This window comes from Malus domestica, chromosome 15 (assembly GCF_042453785.1).
Source record: "Malus domestica chromosome 15, GDT2T_hap1".
NCBI lineage: Eukaryota > Viridiplantae > Streptophyta > Magnoliopsida > Rosales > Rosaceae > Malus > Malus domestica.
The window spans coordinates 41,035,702-41,053,828 of NC_091675.1; the positions used below are offsets into that span (position 1 = coordinate 41,035,702).

The window sequence follows — 18,127 nt, forward strand, 5'->3', positions numbered from 1 at the left end:
GTATGTGTGTGGTTGACTGTGTTACAAAACTGCCCCCCATATTTTACTACTCATAGCTTATGCGAGGAGTGTGGTGTAGACTAGGACGGGACTTACCTGGTGCAGAGTTCTGATTTATTTTCATGTCACGACTCACATTTTTCATGAGCCTTGACTACCACAGCATGTGTCACATTGTGTTTTGACTACCACACCTGTGTCACATTGTGTTTCATGCGTTTTCTAGTTTAACTAATTAGTAGGCATCCATTAGAGTTTTGTTAGGATTGCGGGAAACTATCAGTCGCAAATGGATTTGAGTCCCACAATAAAGATATGTCTTATGATTATTCACAATTATTCACGCCGGTGTTATCAACTATCCTGAATTTTTACTATTTTGTAAATACCACTTTAACAACTTAATTTGACAAGTGATAACTTAATTTCAAGCTTGTTGTGAACATGAACAAGATTTGAAATCAAAGTGCCAATTCTCTTTTACTTTTTGAAAATTTGCAAACTCTTGAGTAACGATGAAAACATATATATAGTGCTACGACATATTTGCTAGGGGTGTGCTATTCACACACCTCATTTTACTTCTCACACACCCCTTGATAATTTCTATCCGTTGATCTTCTTCAATTCATCCGATTCGACAGTCGAAAATTAAAAAGGTGTGTGAGAAGTAAAATGGGGTGTGTGGATATCACATCCCATTTGCTAAACTCATCAGTAGCTGGTCTTGAAAGGCTTGTAGATCTTGAGATCACTAATCACACCAGCAATTGATCCAGCAGCAGCTGCTATGGTGATTATAAGGCAAGCACCACTCAAGGTTTGGAGGCAAAGCCATCTTGTGCTCCACTTTGGTATCCTCTTTTGAGCAATATACATCTCCACAGGTAAGTAAACTGTGAGCGGCCAAAATCCTAGAGCCCCTAGAAGTCCAACAACATCATTGAAAAATGGCAGGATCATGGAGATCACAGTGGTGACAATCACAAAAGATGTCCTCCAAACCAGTCTGAAGAGGTTGAGATCGTAAGAACCGAAAACTGGGAGTCGGAATTTGATGTCTTTGGTAATGAACCGGCTATGCGGGTACTTTTCTTTTACTGTTTTCTCAACAAATGCATAGAGGGGTTGGACAAACACTTGGTAAGCACCAACAAGGTGGATGACAATGGCGGCGTTGGCTATGTCGATGAGCCAATAGGGGTTGAAGAAGCCGAAACCAGTGAGGAGGTTTCCAGGGGATGAGTCTCCAAAAGCAGCGTAGCCCATGCAACCACACAACATGTAGAAAAGGGTTGTGGTAGCCACACTGACAAGAGTTGCCTTCTTCATTGTCTTGGCTTCGGATGGCGGGGATTTTATTGTGTCCTGAATTTCAATGAGGATGAGAGAATATGAGTAGGCAAAAGCTATGTCCCCAAGTGCTTGGAAGCTCCTCCATATTTTTTGTGTTTCAGTCACTGCTCCAATGTCTATTCCAGTCATACTTCCTTTGATCGTTCCAGTTTCTGGTAATTGACAAGCAAAAAATCCCAAGTCAAGGAACATGTTTTAATCCTAAAAACAAGCAATGTAACCGTAAATATATATCGACTGTCTGTTTTTTAAGAAAGAACGAACATCACTTCCATAGTCGGACTAATAACTATTAATTTGTACCTACGACTTTGGCTATTCCGAGGCCAAGTCCGATGGAGGAATAAGTGAAGGACATGACTGCAGCAACAATGGAGAGCCACCACAACTGATCGAAGTCTGGAATTTGAGAAAATATGATTTCTGCTACCCCAAAAGCGATCATGTAAGGATTGCTGTTTACATGGCATGGTGCTGTGTCACCATTCTTGTAGAAACAATTAGACCTCTTAATTGCCCTGTTTAATAATTTTTTTTAAAAATAAAAATAAAAACCCAATTAGCCAAAAGAATATTTAAATTTAACATCATTGTAATATATAATTAAAATCCCCATGTTATTAAGTTAGATAACTTACACCATGCTTATGGATGATGCTATAGTGTATCCAATGGCAACTCCAAAGAGATTCAAGTACTGAACAAACCCACAAATTTTCACCTTGAACCCACCTGAAAAATTGAAATTAAAAGAAATAAAAAAAAAATTGAGCTTTAGAAATTTTGATCAAAATTCTCAAACTTTTTTCATATGGGAAAAAAAGTACTTAAAAAAAGGTTAAAGAAATTTACCAAGGTTGGATCGGACGGCATCGGTGTAAGTATAGTTTCTTTTTCCGATGACAGGATCGCCGGAACGATAGCAGGCAGAGAGAAGAGTTGAAGTGTAGAAAGTGACAAAGGAGAACAAGAGCATCACAGCAGGACCAGCAACCCATCCTAGCTGAGCTACTGCCCAAGCCAAGGACAAAACTCCAGACCCAATTACCGCAGTAATAATATGAGCACTTGCAGTCCATACAGTTCCTGGTAAATAAGCAACACAAATATCAGTAACAATAAAACTCACTACCCTAGCCAACCGGCCTAACCTACGTCTGATTCGCAAACATAATAGAACATGAATAAAGTGTTAGAGAAGTGAAATTTACCAGTTCTTTTGAGACGGCCATCGTCGTCATAGCACTTGGAGCCTACTTCTGGAGGCATAGGGACTGAGAGTTCAAAACCTTGACGGGGGTTAATCTGGTTATCACCCATCTTACTCATAAAGTTGACCAAAACCCAAGTCTTTTGCAGTATAAATATACAAATAATATATATTAAAGATAGAAAAGAGAAAGATGATGGGTCTTGTTCTTTAATGGGTTATTGCCAAGTTACGAGCTTGTTCAAATCTCACAGCTATCGGACACAGATTTTTGACACACACCCCAAGAATTACAGAAACCCAGATGATCTTTCCGCAAATAAAAAGATGGGTTGGATTCAATAGACTGAAAAATTGTAAGAGAATTGAAAACCCAGAAGAAGTCGGAATTGAATTTTTGGGGTGGTGAAGAAGGAATGGCGAGTGGGGTTTTTATACAAGTTTTGAGGGAGGAAAGTCATGCCCACGCGCACGTCAACGACCAAAACAAGTTTTGTCCGTGTGACCAAACGCACCTTCAACCAAAACTCCAACTTGACTCAAAGATTTTCAAAATCTCTCCCAACCTTTGATATTTTAGTTACTGTGTGACCCATCAAAAACCACTTTCTCACTGCCTTCCTTTTCAACATCAAGACGTAAATTTCTTTTTGCTCTAAACGGCCACGACCCACCACAATAAGAGCCACCGTCTTGAGTTACCCTAGTTTTGTAACAGTTAGACCAAATTTTCACTTAATCATTAGGGTAAGTATTGATCAGTACCCGTTGCTATAGTACTTTGATAATTAGTTCATATGTGGTCGGTGTTTAACCGTCATTAGAAGCACTCGTACACAATTTAGTGGAAGTATCACGGCTCACGTAGTATTACAGGTGAGCAGGACAGTTATTACACTAAGAGACATAGTGGAGGTACTTATACAAGCAGAGGTTGGTGAAAATTGTGAAAAGATTTCTTTCAATTGAAACCGGAGAGTGATTCTCCCTTCTTTTAATCTCTCTCTCCTTCAATCCTCTCATATTTAAACGATCACCATTAAATCGCAGCATTTTGTTTTGAAATTTTTATATAAAGAAAAGGACAAAAAAAAGTGTTTGACGAGGGGAGGTAGGGAATGGGAATAGAAGGCAAAAAAATCCTACTCAATTAAAACGACCCTGTTGCCACACATTCAATGGCAATTTTCTCTTTTACATGTTATTTTTTATTTGTTATTTTATTTTTATTTTTTTGCTTTTGTTTTAAATATTTTTTATTTAAAAAAAACGAAAAGAGAAAAAAAAAACCCATGTAGCGGGTAGTTTTATTCTGTTAGTTTGAATTTTTTTTCAATTAAATTGTTTTATTTTAAAATCTAAATTAGAAGGGGGTATTTTTAGGATTAGAAAATTTCATTCTAATCCTTGGCAAATATGAATTTTAGGCTAAAACTATGAGTAAGATCAAAATATAATTGTAGTCCATTGATACATTAATAGCCTCATTTATTAATTACATTTGCATTTTTTAATTATTTCTCTTTTTCTTCTTAATTTTAATGTATTAATTTTATTTCATTATAATTATAATTTTCATTTCATTTATCGTAATATATTTTTTTGTAAACATTTAGATAAACTAATTTTTGTTATACAATATATTTCAATGTACTTCGTCTTCTTAATTTAGGTACATTAAATTCATTATAATACATTTCGGTGTATATATTTAGATATACATATTTCGGTACATACATTTCAATACAAACATTTAGGTACATTAATTCAAAATAATACATTTCCGTACATACATTTCAATGCATACATTTCGGTACACATATTTAGGTACATTAATTTAATATAATACATTTGGGTGCATATATTTCAGTACTAACATTTAAATACATTAGTTCAATATAATACATTTTGATACATACATTTAGGTACATTACTTGAGTCTTTCAAGTTTGAAGAATGTTAAATAAAATTAAAAAATTAAAAAATTAAAAAAAAACTTTCTTTTGGTCAAAAAATAATTAAAATTTTTATTTTAATACATTTAAATATTTAATGGGAGACATTAAATAAAATACACATTAATTATTTCAAACTAATGACACATCAATGGACTATAATCAATATGTAATCTAACATTAGGTTTATTTTAAATTTCAATTTTCTTGAAGGATTAAAGTTAAAAAAAAACTTCTTTTAGGATTATGTGTAACATCCCACATCGCCCAAGGGAGTGATCCTTAATTGTATATTCACATCCCTACCTAGCATGAGGCCTTTTGGGAGCTCACTGGCTTTGGGTTCTGTAGGAACTCCGAAGTTAAGCGAAAAGGAGGTCAGAGCACTCCCAGGATGGGTGACCTACTAGGAAGTTGCTCGTGAGTTCCCAAAAATAAAACCGTGAGGGAATGGTAAGCCCAAAGCGAACAATATCGTGCTACGGTGGTCGAACAGGCCTAGGATGTGGTGGACCCGGGCCGGGATGTGACAAATGGTATCAGAGCCAATCCCTGGCTGGAAGTGTGTCGACGAGGACGTCGGGCCCCTAAGGGGGATGGATTGTAACATCCCACATCGCCCAAGGGAGTGATCTTTAAATGTATATTTCCATCCCTACCTAGCACAAGGTCTTTTGGGAGCTCACTGGCTTCGGGTTCCGTAGGAACTCCGAAGTTAAGTGAGAAAGAGGCCAGAGCACTCCTAGGATGGATGACCTACTGGGAAGTTACTCGTGAGTTTCCATAAACAGAACTATGAGGGAATAGTAAGCCCAAAGCAGACAATATCGTGCTACGGTGGTGGAACGGGCCTGTGATGAGGTGGACCCGGGCCGGGATGTGACATTATGAATGGTTCACTTTTTTTGTATCTTGCTTTATATACATTTTTCTAGGAAACTGTTATCGGCAAACTAAAAATCTCATTTTGTACTCTAAACTTTTTATAATTAAAAAATATCTATATATATATATATATATATATTTGTGAGGAGTTGAGAATGAAATTTTTAGAGTTCTAATCACAGTTTCCTATTTTAAAATTATTCTATTTTAAAATCCTAATTACAGATGGATATTTTTTGAATTATAATGATTTACCTTTTTTACTTTTTGGCTTTATATAAATAGACACATTCCAACTACTTGTTTTACCCTTGTTATGACTGTATTTGTTTTCTTTACATAAAGGTGACATTGTCAAAATAGTAGATCGATACTGTTTAGTTTCCGTCCTTACAAACTCAGTCCTTAATAAGCTTATTTTTTTTTTAGTGTTTGGTGGTATCATGTTGATATTTGGTTATTAACAGTGTATCGGATAATTGTAAATTGAACAATCGCCATAGGAAGCAGCCAATTAATTAGTCTTAACAATTGATGTGACCATTTTAAGAGTTACGGTCAATCAGTGATGGATTATTTTTATTTTTTTTTTTTGACCAAACAATACTATTTACACTAAAAAGATGGTGGAGTAAGCTAAGCCTCACAATGTCACTACTATAATAAACACTTTCCGCGACCAGGGAGTATTTGTCGTGCAAAGCATTTTTAGGTCGCACAACACCTATGGCGACGCAGAATTCGTCGCGCAAAATTTGTCGAGCAAAGGTCGTGAAAAAAGACCTTGCGGTACGAAGAGGCTAAATTCGTCATGCGGTACAACCTTTGCGCGACTTTTTACTACTCGTCACAAGAAATGTCTATGGACGAAGGCTTAGCACAACATAAGAGGGTACAAGTGGGCTTTGTGACGAGAAATTTATAGGGACATCTCTAGTTCGTCTCAAAAATGTTTGCGTGACGGATGAAGCAGAATTTTGAATTAATTCAATGACATGCATTTTGTTAGTTCAAGCAAATTAATTGGTACAATATAAATGTCCAATACAAAAAACTTCAAACTTACATATTCAAGAAACCACTGTGGAAACAATTAACAGTGTTTCTTGGCATACAAATGTGAAGGATGTGCTCGCTTCATCATATCTTCATGCTCGTCTAGGTATGACATTGTCTCGTCCCAATTGTTGAGTACGAACCAATGTGCTACCTCCATGTCCTTTTTGGAAAACGACTCGTCTCGTATCGGATCTCCCAAGCGTTGAGCGATTTGAGCAAAAACTGAAAGTTTCTCCTTTCTCACACCCCCATCATTATTACAAAGAAGACGATTGAAAGTTATCTCCACATCCTTTAAATACATTCCACAAAATGTAAGCACCTCATATGCCACCCAAGCCTGTATAATTGATCATTTGGGCTTCGCCTTGTTTCATACACTTTTCTTCAACTCCCCAAGAAGCCTACCAAAATAAAACGATACGATGCAAATTTTACTAACCGTTAGATAATGATTAATAAAAAGTGACGAGGATTATATACCTTTCTATTAGATACATCCATCAAAAGTTGACTGGTCCAGCAAGCAATGCCTCATCCGGTAAGTGAACCATCATGCGGATTATACTTGTGAAGAAAGCTTAAGGAAATATCATCTCAAACTTACATAGAACTTGGACAATGTCATGGTGCAACCGATGAACATCCGTTTTTCGCAACAATCTTGACGTCAATTGTGAAAAAAATGTGGACAACAACATGATTGGTTTCACTACATCGTTTGGCAAGAAATGTCGAATACCAAGAGGAAGTAGGTGTTGCAGAACTACATGGCAATCATGACTTTTTAGTCCAGCTAATTTACCCCTGTCAACATTCACACAACGCACGATATTAGAAGCATACCCATCGGGAAACTTTACAAACAATAAAACCATTAAAAACTCTTTTTTATCATTTAGTTTCATGGAAAAAAAAATGCAAGATCCTTTCTGGATTTGTCACTATCCCTATTCATCCATAAACCGCTTCGTATTCCCATTCGTTTCAAATCAAGACCTTCTTTAATCGTGTCCTTTGTCTTGCCCTCAATATCTAGAATTGTGTCGACCAATGTGTCAAATACATTTTTCTCAACATGCATAACATCGAGGTTGTGTTTCAATTTTAGTTTCAACCAATAAGGAAGCTCAAAAAACATAGACTTATGCGTCCAGTTCATATGTGTAGAAGGTCTGGTCCTACTTATAGTTTTCTCGAAAGGAGCAAAATCTAAACGGTTAAGCTATTCCAAAATCTAAGCATCAGACCATTCTCTAAGTCTGAGTCAAAGCTCTATTTTCCCATCGAACTCTTTATCCTTCTCTCACCACTCGTAGTCCTATGACAACCATTTTTGATGACCAAGGTAACAAACTTTTCCAGTGTGCCAACCAAATGTTACATCGTCCTTGCATACAAGGCATGCCATATAACTCCTAGTACTCCACCCAGAAACCATTGCATATGCGAGGAAATCCTTCACAGTCCACATCACTGCGACCCACAAAGTGAACATCTTGCCAGTACACTTATCGTATGTGCGCACACCGTGTGTCTATAAATCATTTAGCTCATCCACCAACGGCCATAAGTAAACATCGATTTACCTACTAGGATCCTCAGTTATCAATAGAGTCATCATCATGTATTCTTTTTTCATGCATTTCCATGACGGCAAATTATACGGAAATACGAAAATAGGTCAAGTATTGTGGTGTTGGTTAGAACCCCGAACGGATTGAATCCGTCAGTGGCAAGTCCCAATCTAACGATCTAAGGATCAGCAGCAAAATCAGATACCATTCTGCATGATGCATCATCACATCGTCATCTACCCGTTTTTCCTTATGTCATCTCATGGTGCCAGTATGCATTGACATATACAACCGCTGCAACCTAGGCTTCAAAGGCAAATAATGCATAACTTTTTGTGGGATCTTCGTCGATCTATTCTGCGATGCCATTTTAAACCTCGACTCATTGCATACAACGCATTTATCCAACCCTTTATTCTCCTTATAGAACAATATACAATTTTTTTTGCAAGCATGAATTTTTTTCATAACTTAATCCGAAACCATTCAACACCTTTTAAGCATTTCTATGGTCTTTCGGCAAACAATTGTCCTTTGGTAGCATTTTCTTGAAAACCCCTAAAAAGAAATTAAAATACTGGTTCGACATATGATACTTTATTTTGTCGTGCATTAGTTCCACAATAGCTGTGAGAACCGAAAAGCCCTCGCACCCCAAGTATAACTCTTAGTTGGCATTTTTTAATGGTTTTTCATATTGTTCGAATTCTGCACTGTCCATTAGTGTAGGCACTTCATCTTCCCCTTCCTGATTGATATTTGTTAGTGCAAATGGAAAAATGTCATTTAAGATTTCCATGAGTTGTTCATTAGGATCCATGTTAGGTTCAACAATGCCTATTCTTGTCACATTTGAAGATGAAGCATTGTCTAATTGTTCCCCATGATGGTTTCAACTATTATACGTCTCTACCATTCCATTCCTTACTAAATGAAACCCGAACATTTTCAATAGTGTCTCTTAACGTGTTGTTACACCTTTTACAAGGACACCGGATTCTAGTTGCACCCGGGTTGTGTGTATGCAAAGTTAATAAAATCATCAATTCCGTTCAAGTATTCGTCGGCGCATCTGCTCGGGTTCTGCATCCACGTTCTGTCCATATTTTTGCAACCACAATAACAGTACAACATCACAACAACTTCAACATGATCTTGTCACCTTATGCCTCCGGTAAGGGCCCTATCCCATTCGGGAATGCAAAGTTATGTCACGTAATTTACGGCTACTTCATATTAGATTTCGATGTGGAGAAATTTTAGCAGCATCTATGTATGGTTCTTCAAGTGCATGACCAAGATATAAAATACCTATGTGCCACCCGAAGAACGTACATAGATGATACCGAAATCTCGACGATCAAAACCTAATCCTTTAACCGTAAACTATGCGCCATAACTTTGCATTCCTAAACTGTCCAAATAATGAGACAATTCAAGAATCAATGGGACCACAGTCATGCTTTCGCATCCATGCGCGAAATCCAACTAATCCTCAAACAGGAAACTAAGTTTTACTATAAAAAAAAAAACACGTACGAAGTTAATTACAATTAACTCCGTACATCACAACACATATTTGTACGTCACGTACAAATTTGTATATATACAATTCAACATTATACATAATTATAACACAAAAAATTTAACACCATAATATAAATATAATTTAACAACTTAATATAAACATAACAACATAATTTCAATATAATTTATATTTTTTTAAATAAAATGAAGAAAATACCTTCCAAATCATTATCACCGAGCACTATTCATACACAATATCCTTATACAACGAATTTTACAGCGTTAGTATGAATTGATATTGATACTTTTAAATGAAAAAAAAAACGCTTACCAAACACACCAAAATAACTCGATCAACCTAGAGAAGATAAAGATTTAGATGGACGAAGTATTAGAGGAAAACATTGAGAGAAAATGGGAACGACGGATGCCAAATTGAATAAAAACGAAAGGGAAGGAGGTGCGGAGGCGGATTCTGCAGTTTCTTCATCTGCAGCTGAAGTCACCTTATAAAGATTACTTTTGGAAGAACTACTTTGTGCGACGAATATGCTTGTTGTAATTTTAAATAATTTGCAAACACCATATTTGTCTTGCAAGTTTCAATTTTTTTTTTTCATAATTTTCTTTTTCGTTTTCTTTATAATTGATTAATGTAAACTATTTGCGCAACGAACGCTATATTCGTAGCGCAAGTTGCATTATTTTTTTTCTTAATTTTTTTTTGTTTTTTTTATAACTAGTATAAATTTTTTTTTATCCAATTAAAAAACTCAAACCAAATTATATATTACCAAAATAATTAATAAAATTAATTTATTAACGCAAATATATATTATAACTATTGTAAACATTAATAACCGTCCATGTAACATAAGTTTTTAAAATAATGTCAAACATAGTATTCAAATATATCTTATTTCATAAATGAAAAAAAAAAACAAATAAAGTTCACTCGTCCTCCTCTAGGGCATCAGTAGGGGCATCACCAACTCGCACGCACTCTGCAACCCACTGCACATCGAACTTCCACTGCCGGAACTACATCTTGAAAAGGTCGTTCAGATATTTCCACTACTTCTCATTGGTTTCATCAACATCCCAATAAACCTGTAATGACAATAAAAATAAATTAGTAATCACAAAAATATTACTTTTTAACAAACCTAAGATATGGTTTGAATTTTCTTTTTGCGAAAATCAAACCTAAAACTCTCACTTACAAGTGAAAATGAATACCACTGAACCTATGAATTAATTTATAAGACTAGTTAGATCAAAAGTTCCCACGTTTAATACCATTCATCCCTTAATAGAAGAGAATATGGTTCTTCCGTCTTCATTCTATATAACAGATCGAGAGGTATATTATTATTAGCTATATAGCAATTACATGATAAGTCAAGTTGTTGCTTCTTTTTATGTGATGGTGATATCATAATATCGACATCTAAGTGTTGGCACTGCTTCGCCCCTACGTACGTGGTCCTGCCAAATTCTACCGTATCATCATTCATTCGTTTTCGATTTTGATCAGACGTATTTAAATCCAAAAGGTTAACAATTTCGAGCTGACGAAGGCCATGACTCACGCATATTTTCCAAACTTGGATGCTCGTCACCTTATGCATGCATGTTATATATCATACAAAATTCCAAAAACCTATTATTTACTGATTGTTTGGTATTTTTTTAGTTTTTTATTTTTAATTTTCGATAGTGTTTTTTTCTGTCAAAGAAAAAGTTGAAATACATTGAAGAAAGAAGGAACGAAGGAGGGTGAAGGAGGGTGTTGCGAGGGAAGAGGAAGAAAAGAGAGAGAATAAGATGTGTGAACAAATTTATAAAATTGTAAAAATTGTTGTAGGTATAATTTACTGAACAATTATGAAGGCCATAGAGAGAGGGAGAGAGTGCGGCATAGAGAGAGAAGAAGAGAGTTGTGTAATTGTGGGTGTGTTCTATTCCACCCCATTGTGCAGTAGTAGGATAGGTAGAAACATTTCCCTTTAGGATTACAACATTTAATAGGTAATCAACTCCTAATAGGAATATAATAGATATTCCAAGATATACTAGGATTTACACAATCACATTCCTAATCTAATAGGACTACAACACTCCTTCTTGAGTGTGTAAATACTCAAGTAAATGGCACATCAGGTCTTCAATGATGAAGCAAGTATAGTTGATGAAGTCGTCAGCATAATGAGCAAATGCGAGTCTCAGATCAACGGAAGAATGCATAAAAAGTAAAATTCACAAAACCTCGCTATGGTAAAACCCAAGGTGGGAGAAAAACCAGAGAAAAGTGAGAAGTTGCATTAAGTCAAAACTATACGTCTTTTAGACGCAAGTAGAAGAGCTCACAAGGGTATGATCAACCCAAGAGAGGTGCCTCGTTAAAACCTAGTTAGGTAGCAAAAACCCAGTGGGAAAAATGCTCCTAATCGTAGTGAAAATGAGTACATTAAGATCAAGTGAGTATACTTTTGGATACTCTCCCTGAGTTTGACATAACTTCCAAATGAGAACTACAAGCATTGCATATGAATAGTTAGGCATACCAATTCCTCGGACAAGCTTCTGGAAGGTTGACTTCGGCAGCGACGTCGTGTAGAGGTCGGCAAGGTTGTCTGGGATCGGCTTGCATGACTTCAATCTCCTGATGTTTTGCTGATGTAGATGTGGACGCAATATGTCTTGGCGTTGACTTCGTTGATGTATCATGGCTTGGTCGGGTTGATACATACGGCATAATCTTCATGGATCGTCGTTGGGACTCAACGATGGATGAAAACACAGCAAGTACTTCAAATATGCTCAACAAGAACTCCTAACCATGTCTCATTTGTGGCGTAGTAAAGTGTGGTGAGTCTTGGAACGATTTGAAGATTTCGCAACTAAGGTCATATCGTGGACCTCCAAGATATTACGATATCCCTTAACAGTAAAGACATAACCATTCAGGGATTTTACCTTGTGTGGGTTTGATAAGTAACCTGCGTCAGCATAACAAACAAGACAAGCATCATTTCGAGGATAAGGGGGTTGGATCCGCTCGAAATGCATTGGGATTTTCCCTCGTAGTACCTTAAGGGTACGTTTTTAATACCAATTCAGTGGTTGTGTGTTGGCGCGGTGCTGCATCTTTTCCAAAATCAACAGCGAATGAGATGTCCTTTCTAAATACAATGAGCTAAGTACAGCAAAGTGCAAAGTTGAACTTAGATATGGAATTTTGGATTCCATAACCTCTTCAAGGGTCTTATTTGCATATAGCGTATGGACGATCAAAGGTATATTCAAAGGTGACACATTCAGGGTGTAGTTCAACTGGTAAACCAAAATACCATCAGAACAATGCTTAAACTTTAGGTCAAGGTATAAACAAGTTTTCCCAAGATCCTTCATCTCAAATTCAATCTTCAGGTGCGAGGCAGTTTTCTCAAGCTCTTCCGGAGTCTTAGTGAGATTCGTGTTAACGACATAAATTGTAACTTTAGAAATTTGGAATAAAACTTCATAGTTTAACATAATCCATATCCCTGATTGATCAAATAATCACTTAGACAGGTATACCACATCCGTCGGATTGTAAGTGAACGCCTCAAGCAAGTTAAGAGGGTGTTCCGTGGTTTTGGAACTATTTGAACCAGTCCATGTAATTCTTCGGGAACTTACATGTAAATCTCAGTATTTATATCCCCATGAAGAAAACACTAACCACATTTCATAATGCTACTATCAATCATAGGACGTTTGAGAGAAACCTTGCACCATAAGGCGTGCATCATATCGCACTATTTCATTCATCTCATAACGCTTCCCTTCCCACTTGTAACACAACAGGGTTACCTTGGGCAATGTAGGAACAATAGGTCCAATACACACTTTGGTAAGGAATTTGACCTGGATTGTAACTTTAGTTGTCCAATCAGTTCTACGTTGTCACTTAATCAATGGAACACAGTTCGATATCTTCGCTTTTCATTTATGTCGATAGCTACCATATAGGTGAAAACATCATCGATGATAATCTCATTTCAATTCCATTTAGCTCATCAAAACTAGTATACTGGACCAAGAACTTTAAGTCTCGGGAGAAATCCAGATTAATCTCATGAGATGGAAATGATTTGAGATAGCAATCGAGTTTAGATTCATTGTTGTATTGTATCTTCCTTTTCTAGGGAAGTGAATCCTACGAACTGAATGATTTGTCATGCTCCAGGCCAAGACAGATTGATTGGCTATCCGTAGATGTATCGGACCGTCCAAACCGTCCAACAGGGACGACACAACCTCTAAGGATGGTGACTCGACATACGTTAAGTACGTTTGTCCTTGCAGGCATGTTTGCAACTGGTATATGATCTCGTCAGTTTAGCTAGATCAAAGGAATGCGTCTGGAGCAACATTCTGAAAGTTTGAATTCATTGCACTTGCTTATCATACTTATGCGGTATGAAAATCGAGATGAGACATAGTGAGCAACGTCCAACGCAAATTCACGCCATTCTATTGGAACATTGACATTTTTATCTCTACCTAACGATGGGAAGACTATCTCATTAAAGTAATAACCCGCAAATGACCGGTAAAGAGATCGCGTGCAAGGGCTCGAAGAGAGCTAGTGTAAAGGAGAATCATGATCGACAAAAGATACACATCCTTCTTTAAGGACCCATGGTGGTACGTTACGGCGGCGCAACTTGGTACATGGAATGCACACCCAATGCGTAAATACGAAAATCGTTAGGTTCGTACCCAGTAACCAACTGTAACGTCATATAGGTTAAGTGGCAGTGGGCCTCAAGGCAGACCAACATAACTGCGTACAAGGATTGCATAGCCTAGGCAGAAACCAAAAACTTGGTACGTTTACCAAAATTCGGGCAATCATTAAAATTGCGATTTATGATCACTAGGCGAGGCTCTTTGGGGTGAACATGGGAATTTAATGTTCAATTATAAACCAAAAATACATGCAATACTTTATCGAAAACCATCGATATAAACTCTCCGGCATTATCCAATCTCCCGGACCTTAAGGGATAAGTAGGGTGGTGAACCCTTAATCGGCCATGAGGTTTAGCAGCAATGTGTATGGACAAACATATGACCAGTTTGTCGATTCATCAATCAAAACCATAAGTATTTATATGGTCCACATTTTGGTTAGATTAGTCCACATATATTCCTTTGAATCCACTGTGAAAAGATAGTTGTGTCGTATCTTTGCGAGGAATGATACAGAAAATCAATTTCCCTAATGAGCATGCTTGACAAAGTGTGCTTGTAGGCACAATATCCTTACTTCAGATAAGAAGATGTGTTGTAGCATCATTGTTCGACCTAAGTGTCCTAAAAGATTGTGCCAAATCAAGTAAACTGCTCAATCATCAGGCTCCAGGCTGGCTACATGTGGTGTATTCTCAGTTGGGAGACAACCCATTAGCCCCAAATCAAAGCTTCAGGCTCATTTTTTGGAGGTGGTGCAAAGATATTTCAATCTATTTTCTTCAATGGTTCATTGATGATCATTGTTCTCTTGAATATCCTTAAAAACTCAACGTCGAGGAGAATCTAAGGTCCCTTAAATGGTGATGCAGTACCATTCATACAACGAGGAGCGTGCCAATGCTTTTAATCATGTTGGATGGACCTGAAGTCGTTGTTAGAGATGTGATTTAGGTGTAATTTTAGTGTGCGTAGTACGCATTCATCCAGACAACTAACTTTCCCATATTCCTACCTAATCACGTGTTTAATTGAATTGGTCACATGTATGAAGAAACATGATTCAATTAACTCATATTTGAGGACAATATCAATAAGATTATCCATAAGTAAAACATACACCAAACTTGAATCCAAGAACATGGAAAAATGTTCACAAAGTAAATGGTTTACTAAGGGGATTCGGCCAACAAGGTCATCCATGTCAAAATTCAACTCTTCCAACGATGTTTGGTAGAGCAAAATTAGTCTCGCGTATTGACTACTAGAATGGTACTCCTTAACAACATTGATAGGGGCACAAATAGGTTCATAACTAATAGTCTATTCCATCGAGACGGAAATAGATTATGCAGGGTTAAGGTTCAGGAATATTTTCCCTTATTCTTGAAGTTTTAGGTCTTAGATACCAAGGATCATGCTTCGAGCATGATGCCACACCTTGGCAGGCCTTAATTCTACCATATGTTGTAAAAACAAACTCGAAATTGGATTGTGAGAGAATATGTCATTCGGTGTATCCCTGCCGAAGCAGTGCATCACCATTCGGTAGGCTTTGACCGAACTAGGGCGAGTTATTCGGTAGACTCCAGCCAAATGGGTTCATACCTTTCTCTCACGTTTGTGGTAATGATCAAATCCAAGAATTTGGTAAACTTCTGGTTTCTACACTGTTGTTTTAAGGGCGAGTTAGAAGCAAGGAAGGACGCGAAAAGTATTCTCTAGTCAAAATTCGATCGGATTTATAAAATTCAGAATTGTACTCATTCATGGACGTAATCATGGTGTGCTTCAAGTAATATTTTTCATGATTAGACAGTCCGTAGAAGCGAGCCAAAGAGCCATGGAATCCTCGATCGGGAGGTATTTCCATTTGTAATGCTTTGAGCATAAGTCTTCGAATGAAGATCATGGTGGTGGCTTATTCAGCTCTTTCGTGCCATTGTTGGCTTCAATGGTTTCTCAACTTCTTGATAGTCAAGTGGAGATTCACGTTTTGTACCCCACATAAAGTGGTTTCTAATAGAAAACGACCAAATCAAGAAAATCAAAATTGTGACGGTTCGACAATCCATTGAATTGGAGGGAACAAGATTGTGATTGTTGTTGTGGGAAGGGATCATCCATAAGCATCAAAGTTAGAACATTCGAGTTCTAAGACATGGTTTTCATGAAAAACGTCAGGTTTTCATGACTGTATTGTTTTATGAAAACTTCGGGTTTCAAAGGCACTAAATTTGAAACTACAAGTTCAATTTAGTTTATGAACGTTTAGTTCATGAAAGAGAGGTTCCTGTAAGAACACATAATGCAATATACAACTAAGTGTAGTGGATTTGGGTTGCTTCAGGAACTCAAGTGTGAGTGCTTCGGGACTACGAAAGTATGTCAACGGTTCAAAGTATAAAAATAAATTATTGAATCGTTAATGTCCAAAAGTGATCTTCAGGTCAATAATTTTGGATTCATTATCAGATTAATGGAATGCAGGTCCTTTTAATTAATTCAATAAATCGGGCCATACAGGGTCGATTGTAGAAGCAAAATAATATTAAAATAATATTATTGGATCGAAAGTATAGCCCTAAAATAATTTGGGCTAGGTGCCATGGGTAAGGGGCATGGGTTGGGTGCCTTAAGTAGAAAAGGCAAGGCCCAAAAAATGCCTTGGGAGTGACTGTAGGTCACGTGGGTGAGGTGAAACCCCAACCGCAGCTGGGTTTTAATTTGTACCGCGGGGATGGCACGGGAGCAGGCCCAAAAGCTTGCGGGTTGCAAGGGACACCCCAGCCGCAATGGGCTGGCATCATGCATAACAAGCAGTGGGTCGTGACACATGGCCCAGCAAGCTAGGCTTGCTGTTAGTGGACTGAAGACCAGGGTTGTAGGCATGTGGCTGCTACATAAGCCCAGCAACCATAAGGGTTGCGGCATGCAGGTCAGGGAAGGAAAGCCCAGCCAACTGGGCTGGTTAGATGGCTGCGGACCAAGGTCAGCATGCATGGGCTCAGGGCTTCAGGCCATGCCGAGGTGAAATCCAGGTTGTGGTCTGGTTGCTGTGTCCATGGTGATGGTGCGGTGGGTGTGCCGCACCATACCCAATTCCCTTTTTCTTTTCTTTTTTTAAATCCCTTAGGGTTTAGGAAACCCTAAATATGCTTCTAATTTATTTGATATAATTTGACTCACAAATTCCACATAACAATTTAATTGTGTGAAACAAAAAAAAATATATTGACAAATATATGAACATATACAATATATATAGAAGATCCTTTGTTTTAAGCATTCCTGATTGAAGATATATTAACAGTTATATGAAAATATATTAATAGTTTATGGGGAATGTTTTCATGTTTCATGGTCGTTTCAAATATCTTACTTTATTTTAAGCATTCCTGATTGGCAGAAAACAACAAAAGCCTTTGAATTTGTAGAAGATCCTTCTCAGAAAGTCGAAATTGCATCTCCAATGCGTTGTATCACGTTCAACACAAAAAAAATTAAATTGAATCAATAGCATGTAGATCAATTCAATAAAATAATTAAATTAATCACAAAAAAAATGATTAAAATGTAATATTCTCCTGATTGAAGATCAAACTCTCTTGTTAGCGTAACGTCAAGAGCGTGCTGATAACGTGTTGTATGTATAATTTACTGAACAATAATGGAGGCCATAGAGAGAGGGAGAGAATGCAGCATAGAGAGAGAAGAAGAGAGATGTGTAATTGTGGGTGTGTTCTATTCCACCCCATTGTGTCTTTATTTATAGTAGTAGGATAGGTAAAAACCTTTTCCTTTAGGATTACAAA

General features: G+C 37.1%; 1 protein-coding gene across 1 annotated transcript; it reads right to left on the reverse strand.

Annotated features, from left to right (window-relative positions):
- Window positions 1-454: 454 nt before the first annotated feature.
- LOC103401729 (amino acid permease 3-like) lies at window positions 455-3,061 on the reverse strand. Its single transcript, XM_008340450.4, has 5 exons — window positions 2,568-3,061; window positions 2,209-2,442; window positions 1,995-2,088; window positions 1,660-1,874; window positions 455-1,508 (listed from the first exon to the last, which is right to left on the reverse strand). Exons 1-5 carry the CDS (start codon window positions 2,683-2,685, stop codon window positions 715-717), a joined length of 1,455 nt encoding a protein of 484 aa, XP_008338672.3. The 5' UTR covers window positions 2,686-3,061; the 3' UTR covers window positions 455-714.
- Between the last annotated feature and the right edge of the window lie 15,066 nt (window positions 3,062-18,127).

Bases quoted from the DNA above. Each gene is read 5' to 3' on its own strand.
- LOC103401729 (XM_008340450.4), bottom strand. From the start codon at position 2,685: ATGAGTAAGATGGGTGATAACCAGATTAACCCCCGTCAAGGTTTTGAA. The intron at 2,089-2,208 runs GTAAATTTCTTT...TCAATTTTTCAG, and splicing joins TGCCGTCCGATCCAACCTTG to GTGGGTTCAAGGTGAAAATT. The intron at 1,875-1,994 runs GTAAGTTATCTA...ATTATTAAACAG, and splicing joins GCATCATCCATAAGCATGGT to GGCAATTAAGAGGTCTAATT.